At 53.4% G+C, this 24,470-nt stretch overlaps 2 protein-coding genes across 8 annotated transcripts; one reads left to right on the top strand and one right to left on the bottom strand.

Annotated features, from left to right (window-relative positions):
* Nucleotides 1–1,219: 1,219 nt before the first annotated feature.
* Nucleotides 1,220–12,201, top strand: EPX (eosinophil peroxidase). Its single transcript, XM_084861766.1, has 13 exons — nucleotides 1,220–1,364; nucleotides 1,459–1,552; nucleotides 1,801–1,976; nucleotides 2,199–2,316; nucleotides 2,447–2,576; nucleotides 3,500–3,706; nucleotides 4,872–5,190; nucleotides 6,822–6,982; nucleotides 7,361–7,616; nucleotides 8,080–8,250; nucleotides 10,187–10,424; nucleotides 10,970–11,182; nucleotides 11,716–12,201. Exons 1-12 carry the CDS (start codon nucleotides 1,223–1,225, stop codon nucleotides 11,169–11,171), a joined length of 2,214 nt encoding a protein of 737 aa, XP_084717892.1. The 5' UTR covers nucleotides 1,220–1,222; the 3' UTR covers nucleotides 11,172–11,182; nucleotides 11,716–12,201.
* Nucleotides 12,202–12,341: 140 nt separating this feature from the next.
* MKS1 (MKS transition zone complex subunit 1) lies at nucleotides 12,342–23,931 on the bottom strand. Of its 7 annotated transcripts, none has more exons than XM_084861768.1 (19): nucleotides 23,799–23,931; nucleotides 23,299–23,414; nucleotides 22,090–22,160; nucleotides 21,290–21,445; nucleotides 19,782–19,876; nucleotides 19,465–19,593; nucleotides 19,095–19,199; nucleotides 18,331–18,439; nucleotides 17,723–17,779; nucleotides 16,369–16,411; nucleotides 16,048–16,113; nucleotides 15,249–15,319; nucleotides 14,856–14,925; nucleotides 14,645–14,752; nucleotides 13,894–14,027; nucleotides 13,323–13,405; nucleotides 13,135–13,232; nucleotides 12,886–13,005; nucleotides 12,342–12,613 (listed from the first exon to the last, which is right to left on the bottom strand). In XM_084861768.1, exons 1-18 carry the CDS (start codon nucleotides 23,876–23,878, stop codon nucleotides 12,914–12,916), a joined length of 1,683 nt encoding a protein of 560 aa, XP_084717894.1. In that variant the 5' UTR covers nucleotides 23,879–23,931; the 3' UTR covers nucleotides 12,342–12,613; nucleotides 12,886–12,913. The 7 variants fall into 7 exon arrangements, with proteins under 7 accessions (XP_084717894.1, XP_084717897.1, XP_084717893.1 ...); XM_084861771.1 differs by having other exon boundaries at nucleotides 23,305–23,414; XM_084861772.1 differs by having other exon boundaries at nucleotides 12,345–12,594; nucleotides 23,305–23,414.
* Between the last annotated feature and the right edge of the window lie 539 nt (nucleotides 23,932–24,470).

The raw sequence follows: 24,470 nt of genomic DNA, 5'->3' as shown, positions 1-24,470 counted from the left end.
CTCCGGATAGCTCTGCGGGGAGTCTGGAGCAGGGACCGGGATGGGCAAGTCCACCTGCAGACGCGGGGAGGACAGGCGGGCTGCAGAGCTCAGGGGGTGGGGGTGATTCTGGAGCCCAGTGTGGACAGATGAGCACTGGTTCCCCAGGGAGACCAGGCTGGGGTCAAAGCAGAGGGTGAGCCTGGCTCCTGCAATGGTGGGAACTGCAGGAGGCAAGATAAGAGGGTATGAGAGGGCCTGTCGCTTGAGGGGAAAGACCCACTGGGGTGTTCTACCCTTAAGATATGGAAATGAAGGCTTAGCCTAGGTCCCACAGGTAGTGACCGAGCCAGGTGGCCCTGAGCCCCTGCAGCAAGCCTCCTCCAAGGAGGCCCGACAGGAAGTCAGAATTTACACCTGCTTCTCAGCGCCCACCTCCTACTGCTAAGCACTTACATTCAAGGAGGAGCGGGAAGCCCGACAGGTCCTCAGCGGTGATGGCGGATGGAGGCGGCTGCCATTGCTCTGCTGGGTGCTTTACTGGGACATCTCACGGTGTCCCCAGATGACCTCATGAAACAGACCCTTAATTTTCGGGCCCCGACTCAGTCATCTCTCCACTGGCATCTTGGAGGGAGCTGGTAGGGGAGGGAGTAAGGGGCAGGGGCTGAATCATTCATCTTTCAACATGAATTTACTCAACAAACGTTATTGAGCACCTACTGAAGGCCAGGCCTTGTGCTGGGTGGGTGGTGAGGGTATGGGGAGATACCACAGCGAGGCAGACCCAGTCTCTGCCCTGTTGGGCAGGAGAGGAGCGCTTCCAGTCATCTGGCCCAGGCCCCATGTTAGGGATGTGGACACGGAGTGTGGGTAGTGACCATACAGCTAGTGAGTGGCAGGACCAAGCCCAGTCCTCTGCTGAGGGACACCCAGCAAATATCCCCTGAGAGACACGTGCAGGATCAGTGAACTCGGCAGCAGAGAGGGTGGGACGCGGAGTGGACAGGAGGGAAGGAGGCCCCTAGGCTGGTTGAGTGGCAGGGTGGGGTGGGGATTTCAGTCTCACAATGTCCCCCAACCCAACCCCCCTGCCTCCCCGCATCCCCCCTAAGAGGGAAGTTCCAGAGCTCCACCTCAAGAGGTTGGCTTCTGGGGCCCAGAGCTCCCCTGCCCCACCCTGGGGCCGGATATAAAAGTCCCTTCCTGGCCACTTGGGAAGAGGAGCAGGAGGGCCGCCAGAATGCACGGCTCGGGTGTTGGTCGTGCTGCTCACTGCCCCGCTGTGGCTCAGGGTCTCACAGCGGAGAGGAAGCTGCTCCTGGCCCTGGCAGGGCTCGTCCTCACCCTCGTCCTGGCCCAGCCTTGTGAGGCCACCGCCCCAGGTAACGGCCCCTTGGACAGCCGCGGAGAGGGGCTATGGAGGGGGAATCGCTTGGGCCTGGGGGGCACCCTGAGTCTCCTTCCCTCTCTGAGCAGCTTCCCCCGGGGCCGTGGAGACCTCGGTCCTCCAGAGCTGCATCGCAGAGGCCAAGTTCCTGGTGGACGCCGCCTACAACCAGACTCAGAGGAGGTGGGTCTGAGTCTGGGGTCTGTGTGGGCCTGGGGAGGGCCGAAGAGGGAGGGTGGGCTCCAACCAAGGTCATCGCACCCATCACCCTGCCCCTGGGCACCACGGGGGCAGTGCCATGTTGGTAGAGACCCTCCCTTCCATCCGTCTGTTCACACTGTCCCGACTGCCCCCCGGCATGGGATGGGGCTCTGCCGGGTGGCTCTGCTCCCTTAAGTCAGCTCCCCCTCCCCCTTCTCTCTTCTGGGCAGCATCAAGCAGCGCCTTCAGAGTGGCTCTGCCCGCCCCACGGACCTCCTGTTCTACTTCAAACAGCCGGTAGGGGGAACCAGGACAGTCACCCAGGCTGCTGACTACATGCACGTGGCCTTGGGGCTGCTGAAGGAGAAGTTACAACGCCAGGAGCCCAGCCCCTTCAATGTCACTGGTACCGTGCTCCCCACGGAGCCCCCGGGCTGCCCTGGCCTGGGAGTGGAAGGAAGGCAGGCAGGAGGGGGGGCGGGTGCGCAGCTCTGAGGTGTTGGTAGGGGCGAGGGTAAGGGGATGGGAGGGAGGTACAGAATAGTCCACCTCAGGAAGGTGCCAGGAGCCTGGATCCAGGGCCCTCCTGCCTGTTTCCCCCCCCTCGCCCCCCCCCCCCCCCCCCCAGAGATGCTGACGGAACCCCAGCTGTGGCTGCTGTCCAAGGCCAGTGGCTGCACCGCCCAGAGGCAGGAAGAGAAGTGCAGTAACAAGTACCGGACCATCACGGGGAGATGTAATAACAGGTGGGAGCGAGGGGCTGCCCCTGTCCCGGGAAGGGGGGAGAGGGGCCTCCCTGCCCTCCCCTCCCCTCCCTGGATGCTGAATGGCCTCCCCCCGGGGACCCTGCTGACCCGAGGGCGCCCCCTGCCGCAGGAGGAGGCCCTGGCTGGGGGCCTCCAACACCGCCCTGGCCCGCTGGCTGCCGGCGGAGTACGAGGATGGGCTGTCGCTCCCCTACGGCTGGACCCCTGGCAAGAGGCGCAATGGCTTCCTCCTCCCGCTTGTGAGTAGGGACTGAGGACCTGGAGGATGCTTGATCTCGGCTAAACTTGGGGTGAGGGGCGTAGGGGGAGGGGGTGAAAGCACAGCCCAGAGTCAGCCAGCAGACGGGAACCCAGGCTCTCCCTCTGGCCGGCTGGGTGACTTTGGGCAGGTAATAGCGCCGAGTCTCTGTTTCCTCATCTGTAAAATGGCAGCACAACCTGCCTCATGGTGCTGGCATGAATATTAAACAAACACCCATATATGATAGAATTTAATGCCAGCCATTATTATATTTTTTTCCTGAAAGAATTAAGGCCAAAGTATCTTGCTAAATAGAGGGGTGAGCAAAAGTAGGTTTACAGGTGAGTATGAATTTAAACAGAATTAATTCTTGTATTGTCTATTAATTATTGTATTACTAATTTGTATTACAACTATCAACCTACTTTTGCCCACCCCTGTATAAAGAGCTATACATCTTCATCTACTGATAAATGTGCTATTTCACATTTATCAATTTCTATTCATATGTCAATATAACAACCTATCAACATCTATTTATTAATTTTTCTTCTCAATAGAGAATCCATTCTCTCTACATTATCCATTACCTAACAGCCAATCCCTGCACCTATCAATCATCTCTATCATCCAGTTTCTATCAGTTTATAAATTGATCTACCGGTTTGACGTAATAACCTCTCTGGAAGTGCTGGTGGAGTCTGAGCCGGCCAGCCTGGCCTCTGCCCTCCTCTTTCCTCCTGGAGCCCCCAGGAGCCAGGCCAGAGCCCATCCCTCCGGGAATGACAGCCAGGGGGTGGGACCAAGTAGGAAAGGCGAGGAGAGACTGTGTTAACTCTGGCAGAGGCAACCTGCTGCCCCCCGAGTCCTGGGTTTCAGGGTCCAGAGCCCACCCCCCACATGGACCTCTCTTCCCTCCAGGTCCGGGCCGTCTCCAACCAGATCGTGCGCTTCCCCCAAGAGAGGATGACCCAGGACCGGAGCCGGGCCCTCATGTTCATGCAGTGGGGCCAGTTCATCGACCATGACTTGGACTTCTCCCCCGAGACCCCAGCCAGAGTGGGCTTCGCTGGAGGCGTTGACTGCGAGAGGACCTGTGCCCAGCTGCCTCCCTGCTTCCCCATCAAGGTACCCCCAGCCCATCTCCCGGCTCCTGGCCGCCATGCTGGGCCAGAGCTGGGGCGGGCATCTGGAAGGCTTAAGTACCATCCCGAAGGCGCTGTCCATGACGCTGGAGTATCAGACAGAGACAGGAAGCGCAGCCCGCTATGCACTCCCGTTCTTTGCGGTTTGAGGGGTGGGGGTGGGACAATCTGCCAGGAGGTTCGTTGCAGGCTCCAGGGAAGGGGAAGCAATCGAGAGACTGGCTTTGACCCGTAGGTCTGATCCTGGTGGTGGAAGCCTTGGCTGCTGTTTTTGGGTCTCTTACCTCTCAACTTCTCTCCTTCCTGGGGTGGGTAGTGAGCAGGGAGCTGCCCTTCAGGCTGGGAGGCAAGGGTGGTATGGAACACCAGAGAGGAGAGGATGCACTCCAGGGAGCAGAGCCTCTGCTGTGTGTGTGTGTGTGTGTGTGTGTGTGTGTATGGGGGACACACACCTCCACACACACCCTCACCCCTGCACTTGCCCTGACAGGTAAGGGGATTTCCATGGGGTATGACCTGTGAGGGCCCCTGGCTGGCTCCTCCCTGCTGTAACTTTGCCTATTCTTCAAGCACTGGCTCAGGGGCACCTCCTCTGGGAGGCCTTCCTGAATCTTCCTATGTCACCTGTCACTTTTGGCTTTTAGATCAAGCATAGCAAATGGCACATCGATTTAGAGTTACATTCCCTATGTATGTGTCTGTTTTCAACTGAATCGTGAGCTTCCTGCAACCTGTACTGGGCTTTGCTGATTTTCCTATCTCCCGAGCACCCGGCATTCGAAAGGTGCTTAGGAAACATGTTGAATGGAGCGGAATGAAAGGAGCCCAGGCCTGTCAAGAGAACTAGGTTTCAATATTTCCTCTCCTGCTAACGAGCTGTCACTTCCTGTCTCCAAGCCTCAGTTTCCCCACTGGGAAAATGAGGACCTAAGGTTTCATCCATTTCTGATCTTTCATGAATCTGTGATACAAAGTACTGAGGACATTCAAACCGACCTGGTGAGCAGTGAGAGTCTGGATGAGTCAAGGAGGGCTTCCTGAAGGAGGAGACGTTTAAGCAGGGTTTTGAAGCCAGTGTGGGAGGACCAAGAAGGATGAGCTTGCTCTCAAGGGGCCCCCAGTGTCACCATCTCCCTCTTGCCCCTCAGATTCCGGCCAATGACCCCCGAATCAAGAACCAGAAAGACTGCATCCCCTTCTTCCGCTCGGCAGTCATATGCCCCAATAAGAAGAACATCGTCCGGAACCAGATCAACTCCCTCACCTCCTTCGTGGACGCCAGCATGGTGTACGGCAGCGACGTTGAGCTCGCACTGCGCCTTCGCAACCGGACCAACTTCCACGGGCTCCTGGCCGTCAACCAGCGCTTCCGAGACAACGGCCGGGACCTGCTGCCCTTCGACAACCTGCATGAAGACCCCTGCCTCCTCACCAACCGCTCCGCACGCATCCCCTGCTTCCTGGCAGGTCAGGCTCGGGCAGGCGGGCGGGCGGGGTCTTCCTGGGAAGCCGCCAGCCTGGGGCTCTGGGTTGGGAGGCCCTGGGGGGAGGCGGTGGGGATACAGGTCCTCAGACTTCAGCATGAGGCACGCCATAGAACAGATCAGCGTGCAGCTGTCGTAGGACCCGTAGGTTGCTGGGAGACCCTTGGCAAACACCTATCTCCAGCAGTGCTGACTTTCAGAGAGGCCCTCCCATTTTGATCCAACATCCACCTATTGCTCTTCGTGTTTCTGGAACTGCAGAGAAGGAGCTGTCTACCCTTCGTTCACTATGGCTCTGTACTTGAAAGAAGCTTTAGTTCCACCTACTTTATTTATTTATTTATTTATTTATTTATTTATTTATTTATTTTTAATCCTCTCTGGGTTTTTACTCCCCACCCCTCATCCCCAACTGTTGCTAGACACTGGTACTTGGTACCTTCTTCCAGATGCATAATTGGGACCCTCCTCGGGCTCTTTGCCCCCATGTGCTGGTTGATATGGGCATCCTTCCTGGTGATTTAAGACACTTAAATGTGCCCTCTCCCGTCTTATAGCAGCCATGACAGGAGGCCACTGTGATCACCCTCATTTGACAGACAAGAAAGTGGGGCGCAGGGAAGATGACTCATGTGCCCAGAGCACAGAGTTCAGATGGCAGAGTCCACAGAGGGCACTGCGGTCAGTTGAGCATCCAGGTCTGTGCTCTGTCCATGCTGTGCCACCGCCTTCTTCTCAGGGAGTTGGCTCCAGCCCCCTTTTTAAAGACTGCATTTAAAAAAAAAATGTGGATTGATTTTGAGAGAAACATCTCAAAATTTGTTGTTGAATTGATTACTTGTTGTATGTGCCCCGACTGGGGATCAAACTCACAACCTTAGTGTAAGGCTCTAACTAGCTGAGCTACTGGCCAGGGCAAGATTGGTTTTTTGTTTTTTGGGGTATTTTTTGGGGGGGGGTGTGCTTTTTTTTTTTTTTTTTTTTTTGCACTTTCATGAGAGGCTTACTGAAAAGTGGATTAAGTAAGACCTTGTTCAAAAAGACTTAATAGTTAAAAAAACCAGGCCACTTTCAGGGATTTACTTTGCCTCCTGGCCTCTAGGAGAAAAGGTCTAGCTACAGAAAGAGGCTCTGCCCAACCCTCCCTCTTGCATGATGGCCATTCCAAAGCTGTGGAAGAACCTGCCCTCAACAGAGAACATGCTGTTCCTTGGGATGGGGGCTCCTAGTCCCCAAATCAAGGTTCCTAGAGTGATCCAGGTCTCCGCACCAGCTGTGGATCTGACCATCTTGTGGAGTAGAATCATTCGGCAATGACTCTCCTGCCCGAGGCTGGCAGCTGCCCTGAGCTTTTCTCCCCACACCCGCACCTGTTCCAATCGCTTAAGGATGCGAGATCCCGCTGTCTTCCCGCTCCTGGCCCGTCGTATTAGGGAAGAGGGTGGTGGTCAGTGAGTGGCCTCACAGCTGAGGAGATGGAGGCTGAGTGAGGGCCAGGAGCCTGACCCAGGTCAGAAAGTCCCACCACCTTTGACTAGTCCCCAGAACTCTGCCCTAGCAGAAAGACATTTCTCTGGGAAGAGCTATGGTGACTCTGAACTTGGGGTTTTCAAGGTGACGCTCGGTCAAGCGAAAACCCCTCGCTGACAGCCGTGCATACCCTCTTCATGCGAGAGCACAACCGGCTGGCTACCGAGCTGCGACGCCTGAATCCCCGGTGGACTGGAGACCAGCTCTACGAGGAGGCCCGGAAGATCGTGGGGGCCATGGTCCAGGTAGGCAGCCCAGGGGTCCCAGCATCCCCTAGAGGAAATCTGGTATGAGAAGCATCTGGAAAAGGGGCTCCCGCCTTCCTTAACACACCCTCGGGGATGTGCCTCAGGGAAGTCAGGTCTGAGAGTGTATGCCTGAGATCTGACCTGTACCCTCGATTCCGCCACCAACTCATGGCGTGAGCCTCGCCGTGCCATTCAGCCCCCCTGGGCTTCAGTGTCTCATCAGCCAATGGGAAATTAATGTTGCGACATCTGACACTATAGACATTCAAGAATGTATGTCTGAGGAGCCCTTGGAAAAGCCAAAGGTCTGTCCAAAGGTAAAGGAATGGGCTAGGCAGCCGCTAAGGTCATTTCTTCCTGCGTCTTCTCTTCTAGATCATCACCTACCGGGACTTTCTGCCCAAGGTTCTGGGCGAGGCCCGGGCCAGGAGAACCCTGGGGCGCTACTCGGGGTACTGCCCCAACGTGGACCCTCGCGTGGCCAACGTCTTCACCCTGGCCTTCCGCTTCGGGCACACCATGCTCCAGCCCTTCGTGTTCCGCTTGGACAGCCAGTACCGGGCCTCAGCGCCCAACTCACGGGTTCTGCTCAGCTCTTCCTTCTTTGCCAGCTGGCGAGTCGTGCATGAAGGTGACCAGGTTTTCCAGGGGCAGATGGGAGTGGGGTTGGGGAGCACACCCCCAATCTAGTTGGGCCAGGCCTACTGCCAGGAGGCCAGCTGCTGCTCAGGCCACTGCTAATCATCTCCCCAGGACAGTGAAAACAAGGCGGGGGCCACCAGGACCCTCAGTCCCGGGTCTCCCATCCCCTTTGGGATTGGGGATTTCTAAAAGGGGAGGAGATTAACATCAGACTGGTGGCTTGTGGGCCTGAAAGAAGCTTGCCTTCTACTCCTTTAAGAAGTAGGGGTGACCCCTTTCCCTGACAGCACCAGCTCTCCTCATGTCTGCCCAGGCCTCTGCTTTCTGAAATAATCGTCCCAGAATAAGAGTGACTGGCTTACCCAGCGCTGAGCTACTCGGGCCTCCTGTGGTGACTCAGGGGCTTCCCAGAGGTTGTTCCAATCTGTGCTTCTCTCATTCCCCACCACCAGGTGGCATCGACCCCATCCTCCGAGGCCTCATGGCTACCCCCGCCAAGCTGAACCGGCAGGATTCCATGTTGGTGGATGAGCTCCGGGACCGGCTGTTCGAGCAAGTGAGAAGAATCGGGCTGGACCTGGCGGCTCTCAACATGCAACGCAGCCGGGACCACGGCCTCCCAGGTGAGGGGCTGCCCACCCCTTCACCAGCCCGCTGCTGGTGGTGTGGAGGGGACAGGCTTCAGAGCAGGTCCTGGGTGCCTCCTCTCTGACTGGGACTGTCTACCGTCTGAGCTGTGGCTCCGAGGCAGGCGAGGCCGAGGGTGATGCGGAAGAACATTTCTCAGACCGCCTTTGTGCTGTCCTGCCACGTCTCCGTCTGTTGCAGGGTCTGCATCTTTGGGTTCACAACAGGACCAGGCCTTGGGCTCGGGAGATGAGCAAAGGTAGTCTGGAGTTTCCAAGTAGAGAGAAACAGATATAAAGGGCAGGGATGAACCGCTCCATTCCCCAACACCCTGGCAAGTTCCGAGGAGAAAGGCCCAAGTTCCAGGGACAGAGAAACTGGCTCTAAGCGGAGAGAGGCCGAGCCTGAGAGGCAGGGAGTGGGTGGAGTAAAACGAAGGCTACCTTGGCTGCTTGGTGAGGACACAGAAAGCTTTATCAAATTAGGCACTTTCATGGATATAACTCATTTAGTCTTTCCAGGGACCACGGTCATTTTATAGAAAAGGAAATAAGCTCAAAGACATCCAGTACTTTGCCCAATGCCACATAACTAAGGAGTAAAATGTGAATCAAATTCAGTTTCTCCTTTCTTCCCCCCTGTTCAATCCGCCATGTCAGGGGAAGGCTTTGACCACCACCTTGCTCCTCTCCCTCTCCCCACCTGCTTTCCTGTCTACCTACAGCCTGAAGCTCCGTCTGCCTCAACTAATCTTTGTGTTATAACAGAGTGGGAGGGATTCCTACTGCACCTAACGCAGCACCTGGCTGGCACACAGCGAGCGCTGAAGAATCAGTTTCTTTCCTCCATTATACTTGGGTGCCCCCTGCTGGAGAACGGAGGTTGTTAACCACTCAAGTTGCCTCAAAGAGATATTTTGTTCCCCAAATACCTGTTCCCGGCAAGCCGTCCCAGAAATATTTTCCTGATACTGTCTCTTACAGTCTATTCTAATTCCTTCCCAAATCCAACACCAAATTTGGAATGGGAAGATATGAAGTCCACTTCCTAGTAAACATCATGGTTGCTTAAGCTCAACAAGTATCCACTAATAAAATGGTAATGACAAAGGTGTTGTGAGGATCCTGAGAGATATACACGCACCAGAGCTTAGTAATGGTAAAGCATGACATGGCTTTCCTTTGTTCGGCTGGGGGATGGTTCTGTGAGCGGTAGGTCAATGGTTGAAGTTGGGCTAGTGTCCCTTCAGATTATGGCAAAGCCATCTCATAGGTTGATGTTCCCACACATCACGTGGCCTGATCCTGGTGTGAGATCCTGATAGCTGAGAAATCAGCATGGCTAGCCTTTGGAAGTGTCTGAGTAGGTGAAAAATTCAAATAATCGCTTTACTGAGATATAGTTAACATCTAAAATTCACCCTTCGAAAGTATACAATTCAATGACTTTAGTATAGAGTCATGCATCGATCATCATATCTAATATCTTTCATTCACAAAAGTAATAGCAGTCAATCACCACTTCCACCCCAGCCCTTGACAATCACTAATCTACTTTCTGTCTCTATCTATTTGCCTAGTCTGGACCTTTCATATAATGGAACCACACAGCATGAGGTCCTTTTCTGAGTAAACTTGATCCCTTTTCATTTCTTGTTTTGTTCACTCCCTTATTTCATTCATTCATTCTCAAACCCTTTTGTGTCCTGGGTACTGTCTCAAGTGTCACGCACTCCTCAGTCTGATGCACACAGAGCATGGCTGCCCGCTGGGGTTTGGTCTTTGTCTCAGGGCCTCTCCCTGCCTGCAGCGCTCTTGTTCTGCCTGATATTGCCAGACCACAGAGCTCTCAGGAGAAACGTGGAGAGAAGCAGAAGCTAATGGGAGGACAGCAGGGGTAAGACCGAAACTGCTTCTGCCCCCTTCTCCTCAGGGTACAATGCTTGGCGGCGCTTCTGTGGGCTCTCCCAGCCCAGGAATCTGGCACAGCTTAGCCGTGTGCTGAAGAACCGGGATTTAGCAAGAAAGTTCCTGAATCTATACGGGACTCCTGACAACATTGACATCTGGATTGGGGCCATTGCAGAGCCGCTTCTGCCAGGGGCCCGTGTGGGGCCTCTTCTGGCTTGTCTTTTTGAGAACCAGTTCAGAAGGGCCCGCACTGGAGACAGGTAAGTGTCCCGACCCTAAAGAAACCAGCCCCCGCGAGGGGAAGAGAAGCACTAACATTTAAAGACCCAACAATGGAGGAGAGGGCTCTTTTCAGCTTCATTTCTTTCAAATTCACAAGATCTGAGACCAAGAGGCTCCGGGAGAGCCTGGTCAGAGGGAGAGACCACTGACCCAGGAAGGCTGGTGCTACCTGAGCTGAAGGCACCTTTAACCCAGGAGACTTCTCAGCCTCCTCGCTATTCCAGGCTAACGGATCCCGGAAAACATGGGCAGGAAAGGCTAACCCTGGTTTCCCTCCTATAAGCTTGTGGTTTAAGACTGGGCTTCTTATTTGGATAGGACCTTCGCCTAGGTTCAAATCGAGCCCTGGCCACTTAAATTAATATTGGGCAATTTACTTGACCACTGAACCGGTTTCTTCATTTATAAAATAGGAATAATACCCATTTTGCAGGAACTTTGTGAGGATGGAATGACATAATGTACCTGGCACACCGCAGGTGCTCATTATACTTTCATCCATGTTTCTCCACTGTCTCGGCAGGTTCTGGTGGGAGAAACGAGGTGTTTTCACCAAGAGGCAGCGCAGGGCCCTGCGTCGGATCTCCTTGTCTCGAATTGTGTGTGACAATACCGGTATCACCATGGTTCCGAGGGACATCTTCAGGGCCAACACCTACCCCCAGGACTTTGAGCCCTGCAGCAGAATCCCCAGATTGAACCTGTCAGCCTGGAGAGGCAAATGAGGCTTCTGCAGGTAAGGGGAGGCCCGCCCCCAAGAGCCCTGGGCTGGGCCAGGTCCTCACTTCCTCCCCCAGATGGGATGGCGGAGTCCTCTTAGGCTAAGGTGACCAGATGTCCAGGTTTTGGCGGGACAGTCCCGATTTTTAGCAATTTGTCTTGCATCCCGTGGCGTTTTTAAAAAGTCCCGATTTTTAGAAAGAATCTTTTAAAGTCCACTTTTGGACTTTTTTAAAACGCCACGGGACAAATTGTTAAAAATCGGGACTGTTCCGCCAAAAGCGGGTCATCTGGTCACCTTCTCTTAGGCCTATAAGCAGGGATAACAGGGGACAAGGTACTCTTTCCATACAGGGATTCCCAGTATGCTAGCTTCCGGCTCCTGGGCTGAAAGTTAATCCCACGCAGGGCCTGGAACTTTGGGGGAGAGGGGTAGGAGCATGGGTAGGAAGTGTCCAGCTAGCCTTGGCTTAGTCATCAACACCCTAAAACAGCTCATTTCTGGATGCCCAGCAATTCCTCACATGTCCGCTTCTGCTGCTTCCACAGGCCTCCACCCCAAGCCTCCAACCCTGGAGACGGAACCAGGGAAGACTACAATTTTACCCTCCTCCCTGCCGCACCCCCACCCCCAGCAACCATATCCTGCTGATGCTTTCGCTGGCGACAGCTCCGAGTTTGTTCTTTGGCTGGGAGCAATGAGCCCACCTGCCTTGGGAGCCAAGCATGGAGGTCTTGAGGCCCACGTAAGAAGTCACCTGGAGGGTTTCCAGACACTTATATTTCCCAGCCCACCCCTGTCCTCTGTCCATGGTCCCTGCCTCCAGCCACCCCAGAGTTCTCCTCGGGAGCCTGCAGGCTGGGTGACAATAAAGCACTGCTTCTGCCAATAAAGCACTACTGAGGGCAGGAGCTGGTCTCTGCCTTGGACTGGGGAGGGCGTGACCTCAGTCCCAGGCTTTGCTGAGGATGTTTAAGAGGACTGGTGATACGACACAGCTGGCACTAACCTCTACGCCTCTCCTGGGGGCTGAGTGAAAGGACCAGAAGAAATACTGGAGTAGAAAAGGGCAGAAATGGGGAAGGGTACCACCACATGGGCCTCGCTATGAAGGGGAATACCTCAACCATGCCAGCGACCTGAGCAGAGAAACGGCCAACAGAACATCAGTCAGTATAACAAGCTTTTATGTATAAAAAAAAACACAATAAAAGATACCACCCAGCTAGCTGAGAGGACTGGGCACTGCCTCCAGAAATAGTCGTGTCGCAAATGCAACAAGCCTCCAGCAGCAGGACGAGGCTACCCTGGAGAGAAGGGGCTGAGGTTCTGGGGCTGGGAATTTAAGATCCCTCACTGTCCTTCGTTCTTGAGCCTCCTTTCTTGAGGTTGTAGAGGAGGCCCCTGCAGCCCATTGCTACTGAGACCTGAGACAAGCCAGAGGAGCTGTGTTGAGGAAAAGAACTTACTTACTATGGGTTTTCCCAAATTAGTTTCAAAAAAAAAAAAAAAAATGCCTGTTGCGATGCCCACTTGCAGTGGCTGACATGTGAATATGGGACCTCAGGGTCTCGGGCTTTATTGCCACATGGCGGGAGAAGAGCCTGCAGAAGACTAGGCAGAGGGGCCGACCTGATGATGTCTTGGCTCTTGTGGTTCTCAGCTGGGCTCTAGTAAGAAGGGTGAGGAGGAGGGAGAGCACCGGCCTTAGCTGTCACCTGTGTCCTCTTGCGCGGAGGGGCGGGGCTAGGAGGCCATGGTCCCCGAGGGGCTCCCGAGGTCCTGGGGGAGGCTTTCTCGGGCCTCCTGCATGCGGCGCCGGGCGCGGCGGAAAGCCTCTGGGGTGGAAGCAAACACAGTAGTCAGCTGCCGTGGTGTGGGGAGGCAGAGGGCCCATGCTGGCCCTGGGTGGCCAGCTGGGAGGACCGGGAGGGGTGGGGGCGGGGTGGGGGGGGGCCGGAACCTACCCAGCACGTTGTGAATGGAACTCTGCTGGCTAAATCCTCCCAGACGGTCCAACACGCTCCGCATCCTTCTCCGGAGAGCACTGGACTCCATGAAGGCCCTGCAGGGGAGCGTGCCACATGGCCCGGCTGCTCGCCACCGAGCCTCCCCTCCGCCCCCCAAGAATAAAGAGCCCAGGCCGGTCACTCACCTGGACTGCTGCAGACAGTGCAAGCGGAAGGTGACACTACCCGTGGTCTCTGTGCGGAGCCCGAAGCGGCTCAGGCGCTCGCCCTGTGGCAGTTAGAGGGCGTCAGGTCTCCAGTCTCCAGACCCCATGCCGGCCTCACTCCTACTCCCATTCCCTTTCTTAAGGGAAAGAGCTCTTGGGGAAACCTCATCCCAGCACCCGGACTCCGTCACCTCAGGCTAACACGGGGCTCTCAGCCACAAAGCAGGGGCCAAGCTCACTGAGGATCAGTCCCACAAGCTTCCTGCTGATCCTGCCCATCCCTGGCTATCGAGGCCTCGGCGATGAGTGTGCTGGGGGCCGAGGGAAATCTGGGGTATACCATTTCCCAGAGACCTCCTGCGAGAGCGGTGTAGATATCTGTACCTGGTTCACACTGTGGCTGTGACTTCCAGCTGAAGCAGCAGGAAGGAAGGGGCTTAGGAATAAGGAAGGGCCGAGCAATTAAGGGGCCCCAACCCAGTCCCACCTGCTACAGATGAGACAGGAACGCGAGTTCTCAGCACAAGGTCTCCCCAGAGACAGAAATCACCTTGAAGGTCCCTGGAACCCGCACATAGGAGAGGTCCTCCAGCTCCAGAGAGCCGCCGATGAAAAACCTCCGCAGCTCGGCCACCGTGCCCAGCTCCAGGGGTCTCCACGTGGACACGGTCAGGGTGTGCGAGCCTGCGCAGGAGGACGACAATGAGGCCAGGCTGGATAGGGCACGCGGTCCCTTGCTGACTCCCCACCCGTGGCACTGGCCTAGTCACCACTACAACGCCTGTTCTGGCAGATGGTCAGGGTAGCAATTTAGGGCACGGTTTGAAAACGAATCAGGCAGAAATTCAAATCTCAGCCCTGCCCATGAATACCTGTGTACCCAGGTTAAGTTTCTTGACCTCTCTGAGCCTCATTCCCGTCTAGTAAAATGGAAATAACACCTGCACCTCACAGAGCAGTTGGGAGGACTAAAGAGAAGCACTGAGCACAGTGTCTGGCACACGATGAGGGACAGCGGCTATTATCCTAAAACGAAGGCTGATCCACTCTGCCCCGCAGCTCCTCCCTCAGGGCTGCCACCCAATCAGAGGAGCAGGGAGTCGGGGCGCTGGACTTCACAGCGAGGGGTGCTTTCCTCTCAGCCGTCTCAAACGAAGGGAGGGCATCCCCCAACAGGAGCCAGGAACCCTGCAAGTTAACTGCTTCTGGTTCCTAATTCCCTCCTTCTCCCTGGCAGCGGGCAGGTCTTTTGGAGGCGTTAGTCTTGTTTCTAGCAGCCGGGGCATGGGACAAGAGGTCACCTGGGGTGGCGGGCAGCACCACAGCCCCGTAGCCTTCCACGCGGTACCTCTGCCAGAAGTCCAGCGAGAGGACCTCGCAGTAGAGCACAGGCCACTTGGGGAGAGCCTCTGCGAGCAAGGGAGAGAAGCGGCGGGTCACGGGAGGCCCTCACCCAGAGGGGCCCCCCACCCCGAGAGACCTGAGCCCGGGACCGGCTGCTGAGATACTCACCGGCTGACTCGTCCTCGTGCAGGAAGGAGGCCTCAAATGAGAACGGGTAGGAGAAGTAGGCCACCTTGTCCTAAAGAGGAGGAGCACCATTTTATACTCGGTGCCACGGGGTAGGCGAGGCCTCACCTGAGATTTGTTCTCCCTGTGGCCAACGGCAAGGCCACCTTCGCAAGGGAAAAAGGGAAACGGTCACCCCAGGCAGGAGAGAAAAGGCTGAGGCAAAGGGACACCCCGTGACAAGCTGCTCCCGTTCTCCCCAGGGACCGAGCAGCCCTGCAGGGCCCCCACCGAAGGGCTAGACCCAACGCCGGGACCTCCCAGAGGGCGTGGCTGCGGGCCACCCCAGGATCAGAGGCCTGTTCCCTCCCAGGCACCCCCCCCCCCTTTCCGTACCATTCCCAGGGACTTGGTGGCGCAGGTCTGTGTTATTCCCGAGAGCTGCTGGGCCGCTGGGCTGGACCAGTCTGAAAGCCGAAGACAACATACAGCCGGTTTACCGGGGAGGAGGGCAAGCAGTTGAGAAGGAGACAAGTTCCTTCATCCACTCATTCAGTCAGTCATTCACTGAACACTTCCTGAGTGCCCACTGTTTTGCTTTGAACAGTCACTGGGGATAACTTGGTGATCAGACAGAGAACATCCCTGTCTCAGGGACCTAACCTTCTAGGGGGAGGGAGACTGACAACCAAGAGGAGACTCAGGGGGTGGTGAATACTGCACTAAACTGAAGCAGGTGAAGGCACCGAGGGGCCCGGGGGCCGTGTAGGCCGAGGGGTGAGGGGAGACCTCTCAGAGGCCTGAACTCGGGAAGAACCCGTCGTGCAAAGATGTGACGGAAAGGGGTTCAGACACAGAACATGATCCCGAAAAGGCGCAGCCTTGGGTACTTGAAGAGTTGAAGAAGAGGAGGAATCAGCCAGGGAGGCTGATGATGGACCAATGAGAGAACAGAGGAGCATGGAGCCGGAGGCCAAGAGTTTCAATGAGGAAAAGTGAGCCGTGTCAAATGCTTCCGAGAGGCCAGGTGAGGTGGAAGCACAGAGGACACCACAGGGTTTGACAGCTTGGAAATGACCTTTGGCCTTGAAGAGAACAATGACAGTTTTGGTGCAGGAGCAGCGAAGAAGGCCTGACCAAATGCCTTCAGAAGCTCTCAGAATGGATATTAAAAAAATTCATGAATATTACTTACTTGTAGTTGGTAATTCCACAAAGAAGTGGACATAGAGGTTGTCATACTCATAGCCTTTGGCTGAAACTAATAAAAACAGGAAACCATTTCAACTTATTCTCCTATCCCCCTTAGCACCCACCCAGGCCTGAAGGGTTTCTATGCTTCTGGAAGAAAGTCCCTCGAGGGCCAGGAACTGTCCTGTGTCCAGGAAAGACCCATGGCTGGGTTTTCCAAGTCCTGCAGACCACCCAAGGCCTCCGTGGGGCCGGGCGGATTACTTCACAGCTCCGTGGGGCACCTGACCAAGTACAGGAGGTCTCTGCCCGGCAAGACACTTACCCACCTCTCCATTGACAAAGAGCCGGAGGGCGCCTGGGTCTGTCTGAGGTAGAGAGACGGGAAAGGTCAGGCGGCGTGGAGATCAGCACTTCCCCTGCCTGTTCACAAACTCCCGGAAGACCCGGCACTGGATGTGCCCCTAACGCATTTCCTCCCCACCCCGCCACCTCATAGATCTCTTTCCTGAAATATCTAAAAGTTGTAATGTGTGTGTGTGTGTGGGGGGGGAGTATATAATTTAAATGGTGGGGAGGGCAACACGGTGTGGGAAATTGACAACAGTGAAGGGAAGCCCTAACAGCTGTCCTTCGTGTGTCCTGGGAGGATGGAGACCCCGTTCCCTTTGGGTGGCTGAGAAACTGGAGGAGCTAGGGAGTTTCCCGTTTTAATTCTCTGTGTAGCTCTCTAACTTTTAAACACTGACCATCTGTTGCTAATGCAATAGAAGAAGAATAAAAGTTAATTTTTTAAAAAGAGAGAGGGAGACCAGGTAATTCTATCCTTGTTTCCAGATCTAGAAATGGAACTCCCGGAATGAGGGGCCACAAAGAGCAGGACCATAAAATAACTGGCCTGAGAGGTTTGGTTTTGTTTTTAAAGAGCCAAACTATTGGACAAGCAGGGATGACACCCCTTCCCTCTCAATGGCGTCCTTAGGAAAAAAGATCCACAGGGAGTGAGGAAGACGTTTTCATCTTTATATTTATTTTTAAAATAAATTATAAAGTAACACCTGAGTGTATTACCGCTGACGAGATCCAGAACTACATCGGCGCAGAGAATAAAAAGTAAACATCCTGACATATCACGCTCACCTCGAGTATTCATCTACCATCTCCCAATCCTACCCTTGCCCCAGAAAAAAGCCAACTATAGCATGCGTGTACCCTTTAAGGTATTTTCTTTGTACTAATAGATCTATATCAATATGCAAATTTTTAAAAAATATTAACAAGGACTATCCTCTATATGCTATTTTTTAATTTCCTTTGACACTGAAGAGTACAATTTGTCTTGGGGACCTTTATTTATTTATTTATCTATTTTATTATTTTTTAAAATATATTTTATTGGTTTTTTACAGAGGGGAAGAGAGAGGGATAGAGAGTTAGAAACATTGATGAGACAGAAACATCGATCAGCCGCCTCCTGCACACCACCCACTGGGGATGTGCCGCAACCAAGGCACATGCCCTTGACTGGAATTGAACCCGGGACCCTTCAGTCCGCAGGCCGACGCTCTATCCACTGAGCCAAACTGGTTTCAGCTGTCTTGGGGACCTTTAAGAGAGGCTCTGTGACTCAGCCACAGCCCGAGCCCAGCTCACAGAGCTGCGGGAAGCCGGGTACTCACCATCTCAAAGTCGGTGCCCACGAGGCTGCTGAGATACTCCTTGTGCCGGCCATAGAGCTGCGGAAGGAAACCAAACCAAAACCCAAGACTGTGACCCAAGCCAGACCAGGGCTCAGTTCCAAATGGGAGAAAAAAAATGCAATGATGGGAAATGTCACAGGGAACTGGAGGCCTAAGCATCCCAGCCGCTGACATTTGAAAGTGAAGCACAGAGGCTGTGCAATCCACTGGCCTGGGACCGACTCCTGGCTTTCACCCGTACAAGCTGTATGCACTTGGGCAGGCTGTTTAGCTTCTCAGTCTCAGTCTCCTCACTTGTAAATGGTAGTAATAAAAGCATTTACCTCAAAGAGCTGTTGTACGGTCTCAATGAAATAACGGATGTGAAATATCTAGCCCAGAGCATGGTAAGTGGTCAAATAAATGGTCATTATGCGGATGTTCTAATATGATCAGACACTTGGGTCTGATATGTCAGCAATGCTTCCTACGTCAGAGAGAGCCATTGAGAGCAGACTTTGCAACTGCTGACATCAGCCTCGGCCATGGTCTCGGCTCCCAGGCGCTGCGGCTCACCCGCCTGGTACCAGGGCTGGATTGGCTCTTACATCCTTGAACACACGCTGCTCCCGCTCCTCCTCCTCCGGCTGTGCGAGGGAAGACACGTTGTCGATTGTATACTTCCACAGCTCCTGCTTCTCCCCCTCGGTCTCGATTCTGTGAGGTCAAAGCCACAAGGAACCAACTCTAACAACAAGAGATGGGGCCCTCCAGATCTAGCCCAGAATTGAAGCCATCACTGGCCGTACACCCCATTTAGAGTACATGATGACAAGTGACGGTCAGAATGAAGATCGGGAGAGGGAAACAAACTGGTAAAGCAAGGGCACTAGACTAGACTGAGAGTACAGGTTCTGGGCCCATTTCCGATTCAAAGTCACGGCGAATCCCTAAAGCATGACATCCCTGGCACCCAGTTCTCTCACCTCAGAAACGGACAGGAGGGTCTAGGTAACTTCTAATGTACAGCTCTGTTATTCCAGGACGTAGAGATGAAAAAGAATTAGCCCAGAGGAAAGACCTGGTGGAGTTCACCACCCGTTCTGGTTAACCCCTATGCTCAGCAGCGCAGAGAATTACTGTCACTGAGCCACTCTGCTGAGGCTGGCACTTTCAAGTTGGTGTGGCTGCACGTTTTCTGAGATCGGGATCCCCAGCATCCTAGGAGCCAATGGCCCAGAACAGAACATGGACCGCTGCCCGGGAACCTCAGAACCGAGGGCGGGCTTTCTGAGCGTCCCTCAGCCAGGGGTGAGAAGCAAAGCCACGGGGAAGATGGCAGTCTCTACCACCCCTTTCTCTCTCTCCTCACCTGTAGGGTCCTTTGAGGCCCGTGAAGTCAGGTTTCACTGTGATCACACCATTGCTGTCCACCTTCAGAGTGCAGAGGACATGCTCATAATTCTTATAGCCAAGCCTAGAAACCGGAAAAATCAACAGCATCACGGATCCCACCTCCAGGGAAAGAGGAAGAGGCAGTCAGACCCCGTCAGGGGAGAGGACAGAGGTTGCAGGGAGAATTATCGCGGTAAGACACTTCCTTCTGAGAACAGCTAAGAAGCATAAAAAGAAAAAGAAGTCCCTTCCTCCCATAGGCCCCAGGGTAATGACACCAGGTAGGCGGTGGCCAGTGGAGGCGATGAGGATGAGGACTGAGCTGGGCAGGGAGAAGCCTCGCTTACTTTCCACAGGGCCCCAGGTCTGCCATGATGTACATCGTCTGAAGAGGGGTGTTGATGACGTGGTGGCTCTTGATGAAATCTTCTGAGGGCTCCCAGTTGACAATGCGTGACTTGAGGATGCCGCCCTCCCTGGGAGACACCACAGGAAGGGTCACTTCCCTGGGCCCCCCTGAAGAGCCTGGAGGAGGAACCCGGGGGAGCACCTCCAAGTGGGGGTCTACTGCAGAATGGGGAGCTGCAGTTGGTGCACACACCGAGAACAATGGTGCGAAAGGACCACAGAAGCCCCCCGAGCCCCCATGCACACGTGCACTCACACGCCTCGCCTGTCCTGCCGCCGCCGCCTGACGTGTGCCATTCGCTCCACCAAGAATGATGGCACCTCCCTGGCTGTGGTCATTTTCCGACAGTGCTGGGAAGAGAGAGAGCAGCCTTGTGTAAGCCAGCTGGCGAGGGCCACGTGGGACCAGTCACCCAGAGGGAACCTTCTGAAACCTCAGCTGGCACCTGGATCTAAAACAATTCCTTATAAGATACATGCTAGTGAAGAGGAGGAGTGGCACAAACAAGCCAGAGAAGACTCCTGCCACGCCTGGGTGTCTTCCTATCCTGAGATTAGCAGGATATTGACCTTTCGAGGTGAGTTTATTTGTGCTAGTATTTAGATAAGCCTGCAATTTCTGAGCACATGCCAACAAAACGTTGGGTGAGTTTGCTTGGTAGATGCTGACCTTCGCCAGGTACCTGGAAGATGCCAAATGGGGTACAAGTGTTCTGTGGGAAGTCCTCACACGGGAACTGGGCGCTAACTGCACTTTTATTCACTTTTCCAAACGGACAACCCAAACTGTATATGCTACCAACCCACAACTTTCCTGATAAAAGTACCGATCATTCAAAAATATTCCCTTAGCAACTGTTCCTCGCACAGATCTACAAGGTTGTAGACAAAAATCAGAAAATAGAGGCTCTATCCTCCCTCAATGAGTCTAAAATCTCACCGAGCAGACAGACCCATCAGGCAGTGACTGAAGAAAATGTTAAGTCCACTAGGGTAGCGGTCACCATCTGGTAGTCTGCAGACCACTGGTGATCCATGAGGTCGGAAAGGTTGGTGACCATTGCACTAGGGTATAACTGAGGCAAACTGAGGACATAACCACTGGCTATACGGAATTCCTCTTCAAACCCACACACTCAGAGTTTTGGCCTAAATCCTGGTGAATTTTATCCAGATAAGCAATTTTAGACCGGTGTCCTACAAGAATTTTTAAAACATGTAATATCTGACTGATTTAGTCAGGGGCACTGACCTTTTTCCTTAGTTTGTCAAATAAAAAGAAAAAATGACAACAGCCAACACAACAATAGCTGTCCAGTGTGAATGAATCAAAATGATACCTATTTTTTTGCCATATCAGCAAAAAATATTTTTTGTGTGTGTTCCACAGAATTCTAATTAGTTTATGTATGCCACGGAGATGAGAAAGGTTGAAAATCACTGATCCAGATGGTTCTAGATGCCAACCACCTTTCTTATCTCATGATAAGAAATAGGGGAAGTCAAGCTCCTGGTTTGCAGCCTTAGAGACCCTGCCAGCTCCTCCAGGCCCTCCAGCAGGCGGAGAAGAGAGCAGAAGCCACTCCACCTGTAGACTGAGGCTGCCCTATTCCAGCTCAGCTGCCAGCAGCACAAGGCAGATCCTAGACAGGCTCTCTGCCACCCCGTACCAGGCTCCTGATTTCACACACAGAACCCCGCGAGGCCAGGAAGCTCAGGGAGGCAAAGGAAAAGGAAGCCATGGGACCTTGGGAAGAACAATACCTCTTCCAAATTGGTGAATCTATCACAGTCGGTGTAGGTAAAGATCCGTCGGTTCTTCCTTCTCCCTGAATCCTCCAGCTTCAGGATGTCTTGGCGGTACTGCTGATCCAAAGGGCTCTGACAGGCTGCTTCATTTTGGTACAGATCTACTTCAAACTGAGGTCACAGGGAAAGAAAGATCTAGCGAGACCATGTCAAACTTTTGTTTGTTCCTGTAACTGTTTAATTAGAACAGTTCTATAGAGCTGATACAATCTGACATCTTTTCATAGCCAACTCTCATTTATCTAAACCCGTGGTGGGCAAACATGCGGCTTTTTGGCCTCTTGAGTATGGCTCTTCCACAAAACACCACAGCCTGGGTGAGTCTATTTTGAAAAAGTGGCATTAGAAGTTTAAGTTTAAAAAATTTGGCTCTCAAAGGAAATTTCAATCGTTGTACTGTTGATATTTGGCTCTGCTGACTAATGAGTTTGCCGACCACTGATCTAAACTAATGGAGGGCAGGGGATCCAAAGGATGTAAGAGCTAAAGGGAACCAGAGTGACGGTCTAATCCAACTCTGCTGTCACCAATGGCACGCTGGGGTGAAAAATGCCTCGCTCAGGATCATAAAACTGGGTAATGACAGTCACTATACTACACTGACCCTGTAACACATCAGGAGGAAGTATAAACTGGTACTATAAGCTTTCTGGAAATCGGTTTGGCAATCTGTATGAAGAATCTCTCCCTGCCACCAGCAAGGTGGAGGTGGAACGGGTGGAGGCAGACTGAGAAGACAGGTGACACTGGCTCACCTGGCTAAAGAGCTTCTCCTGCCACCCAATCACAAGCTCCTCCTCTTCATCCTCATCTGGGCGGTGTCCGCCTTCGAAGACAACAGGGTGAGTCAATGTCTGAGCCAAACCAGCACTACCTCTTGCTCTGTGGTGAGTTATAATCAAAGTCCCTGCTCTTCTATTGCCACAAAACCAGTTGGAGTTCAGTGATTTATGAACTACTCACTCTAGACTAAGGCTGGGGAGGCTGGGGATGAGTAGAAGCCAGGATGAAGACCCAAGAAGGATCGGCCTTAATCACTACCCTAATCTGAAAAGGAAGACATGCCTTCTAGGAATTATTTAACCCGACTCAGTGTCAGTAGTTGAAATTCAGGCTGCATAGCTCTTTCTCAATCCTAATTATCTACATTTGCTTAAAAGGAATCATGGCATTTTCCTCTTCACTATTCCTGAAGCCATATATCCAGAATCACAAACACTGTAGCCTTAGGACCAAGTATCAGAAGAGAAGAGGAAAGGCAAATAAATGATTATATAAAGAACCAAATATGACACAGTCCTGGCAGAGTATGCCTTTTTCAGAGACACATGCTTCACAATCCACCAGCCCACATTCTTTTTTCCCAAGACTATTTTTTTTTAACAGAAACAAAAGCAGAGAGACTAGTGGCCTAACACAAGCTCACTGTCCCCTCTTCCTCACTCACACGGCTGCCTTCCCAGATAAGGAAAACTGCAGGAGGACAGTGGATATTAAAATACACATTTTTCAAACTGACACAAATTTTCAAGTTGCTTTAAAAAAATGTTCTGATGTGTACTTAGGATTTGGAGCATATTTTCTTTTAGAAAAAAGAAAAAAAAAATGCCATGAAAGGAATTTAGGTTGCCAGGAAAATTTGTAACATATCTAAAGAATGGTTTTTTTGTGTGTGTGTGTTTTTCTATTTTTGTTTTAATTTCACTACACTGAACCACAATTAAGATCAGTATCTTGATGGCAGGAATCACGCCGTATTAAATTTTCATACACAACATAATATAGTAGTTAAAATCGTCTAACGAAACCCTGGCTTCAGCATTTACCGGCCATCTGACCCTGGGCCAGGAACCCAACCTCCCTGCCTTTTCTCAGACTAGAGCCCCGGGCCTTTCCTGTCTTAAGAAGCTAACTACCACCCTAGGCCCTCCCCAGGTACCCAAGGGGACACATCACCATCCTACACCCACTGGTGGTAGCCTGAGGCCTGAAAGTGGCCAAGTCAATGAGGTCCTTCCCATCCTGGGCAGCAGGCTGGTAATGGAGGAAGTTGCTTGATGTGATTCTTTGCAAGTGGACTCTGTCAGGAAGAGAGAAGCCCAAACACTCGTTAAAACTAGACACCCAAGCAGATGAACAGGGAGCAAAGATGGGGAAACACAATACATAAGTGGGTGAGCCTCTACGAAGGTGTGCCGGGTGCCCGCAAATGGAAGGTGGTGAGCGGGGTGCCGGGGATGAGTAGGATGGGAGAGTGTACTGGGGACGCGGAGCTCCGAGCACTCTGGGCGCCCTGATAGCTGTGAGCAGAGAGGGTGCCAGGCAATGAGGGGAGACGCAGGGAGACCGCGGAGGCAGTGACCAGAATTGTAAGCAAAAGGAGGGGCTGCCGAACACTAAGTGAAGTTCAGGCTCGAGTTATCTGAGGGCATAAAAGCACGGGGCTCCGGGGCGACGCGACTACCGGAGGCGCAAGTTGCGCACGGGGTCCCGGGAGCGATACACAGCCTCCCCGGTGTCTGTGTTCCAGACGGTGTCCGCCATGACAGCTGCGCCGCGCCGCGACGGCGCCGGAAAGCGCGCCGCTCCCGGTTCCCCTGGCAACGGAGACGCTGGGCTGGGGAGGCGGCGGAGGAGCTGCGTGCGCATGCGCAATCCGCGATTCCCAGCGCTCCGCAGCTTCTGCCAACCCGGTGCAGCCCCGGCCAAGGCCAAGTTCCTTCCTATGCGCCCTCGTGCTGGGGTCCCGCGGGATCCCCGCTTATCACAAGTGTGACCAAAGCTCACGCACACCCGAGGCCGACTTCATGCATTTTGCAAAATTGGGAACGAAGGCAGAGCCTTTGGCCCTTTTCAGGGAGATCCAGAAATGGTGATGGGGACCAGCCCCAGATTCTCCGCTGACACCCAATCACTGCTTTTGCCACCACACTGACTTCCATGGATGCTCAGTGCTTTGGCCTGAATCAGGATGTGACTCACAGGATGTTTCCATTCTTCCCAAAGGAGTCAGAGAAGGTGATGGCACTTATACAGACATGATCTTATATTCTTAGAATAAAATAAGAACTGTCAGAAGATTTATTAGTCCTTGTGTTGGCATTCACTAAGCCAGAGAAAGAAAAAACAAGGAAGC

This window comes from Pipistrellus hanaki (assembly GCF_964339955.1).
Source record: "Pipistrellus hanaki genome assembly, chromosome: 16".
NCBI classification, from domain to species: domain Eukaryota; kingdom Metazoa; phylum Chordata; class Mammalia; order Chiroptera; family Vespertilionidae; genus Pipistrellus; species Pipistrellus hanaki.
The sequence above is the reverse complement of the archived record's forward strand: the minus strand, read 5'-3'. Positions and strand labels throughout refer to the sequence as shown.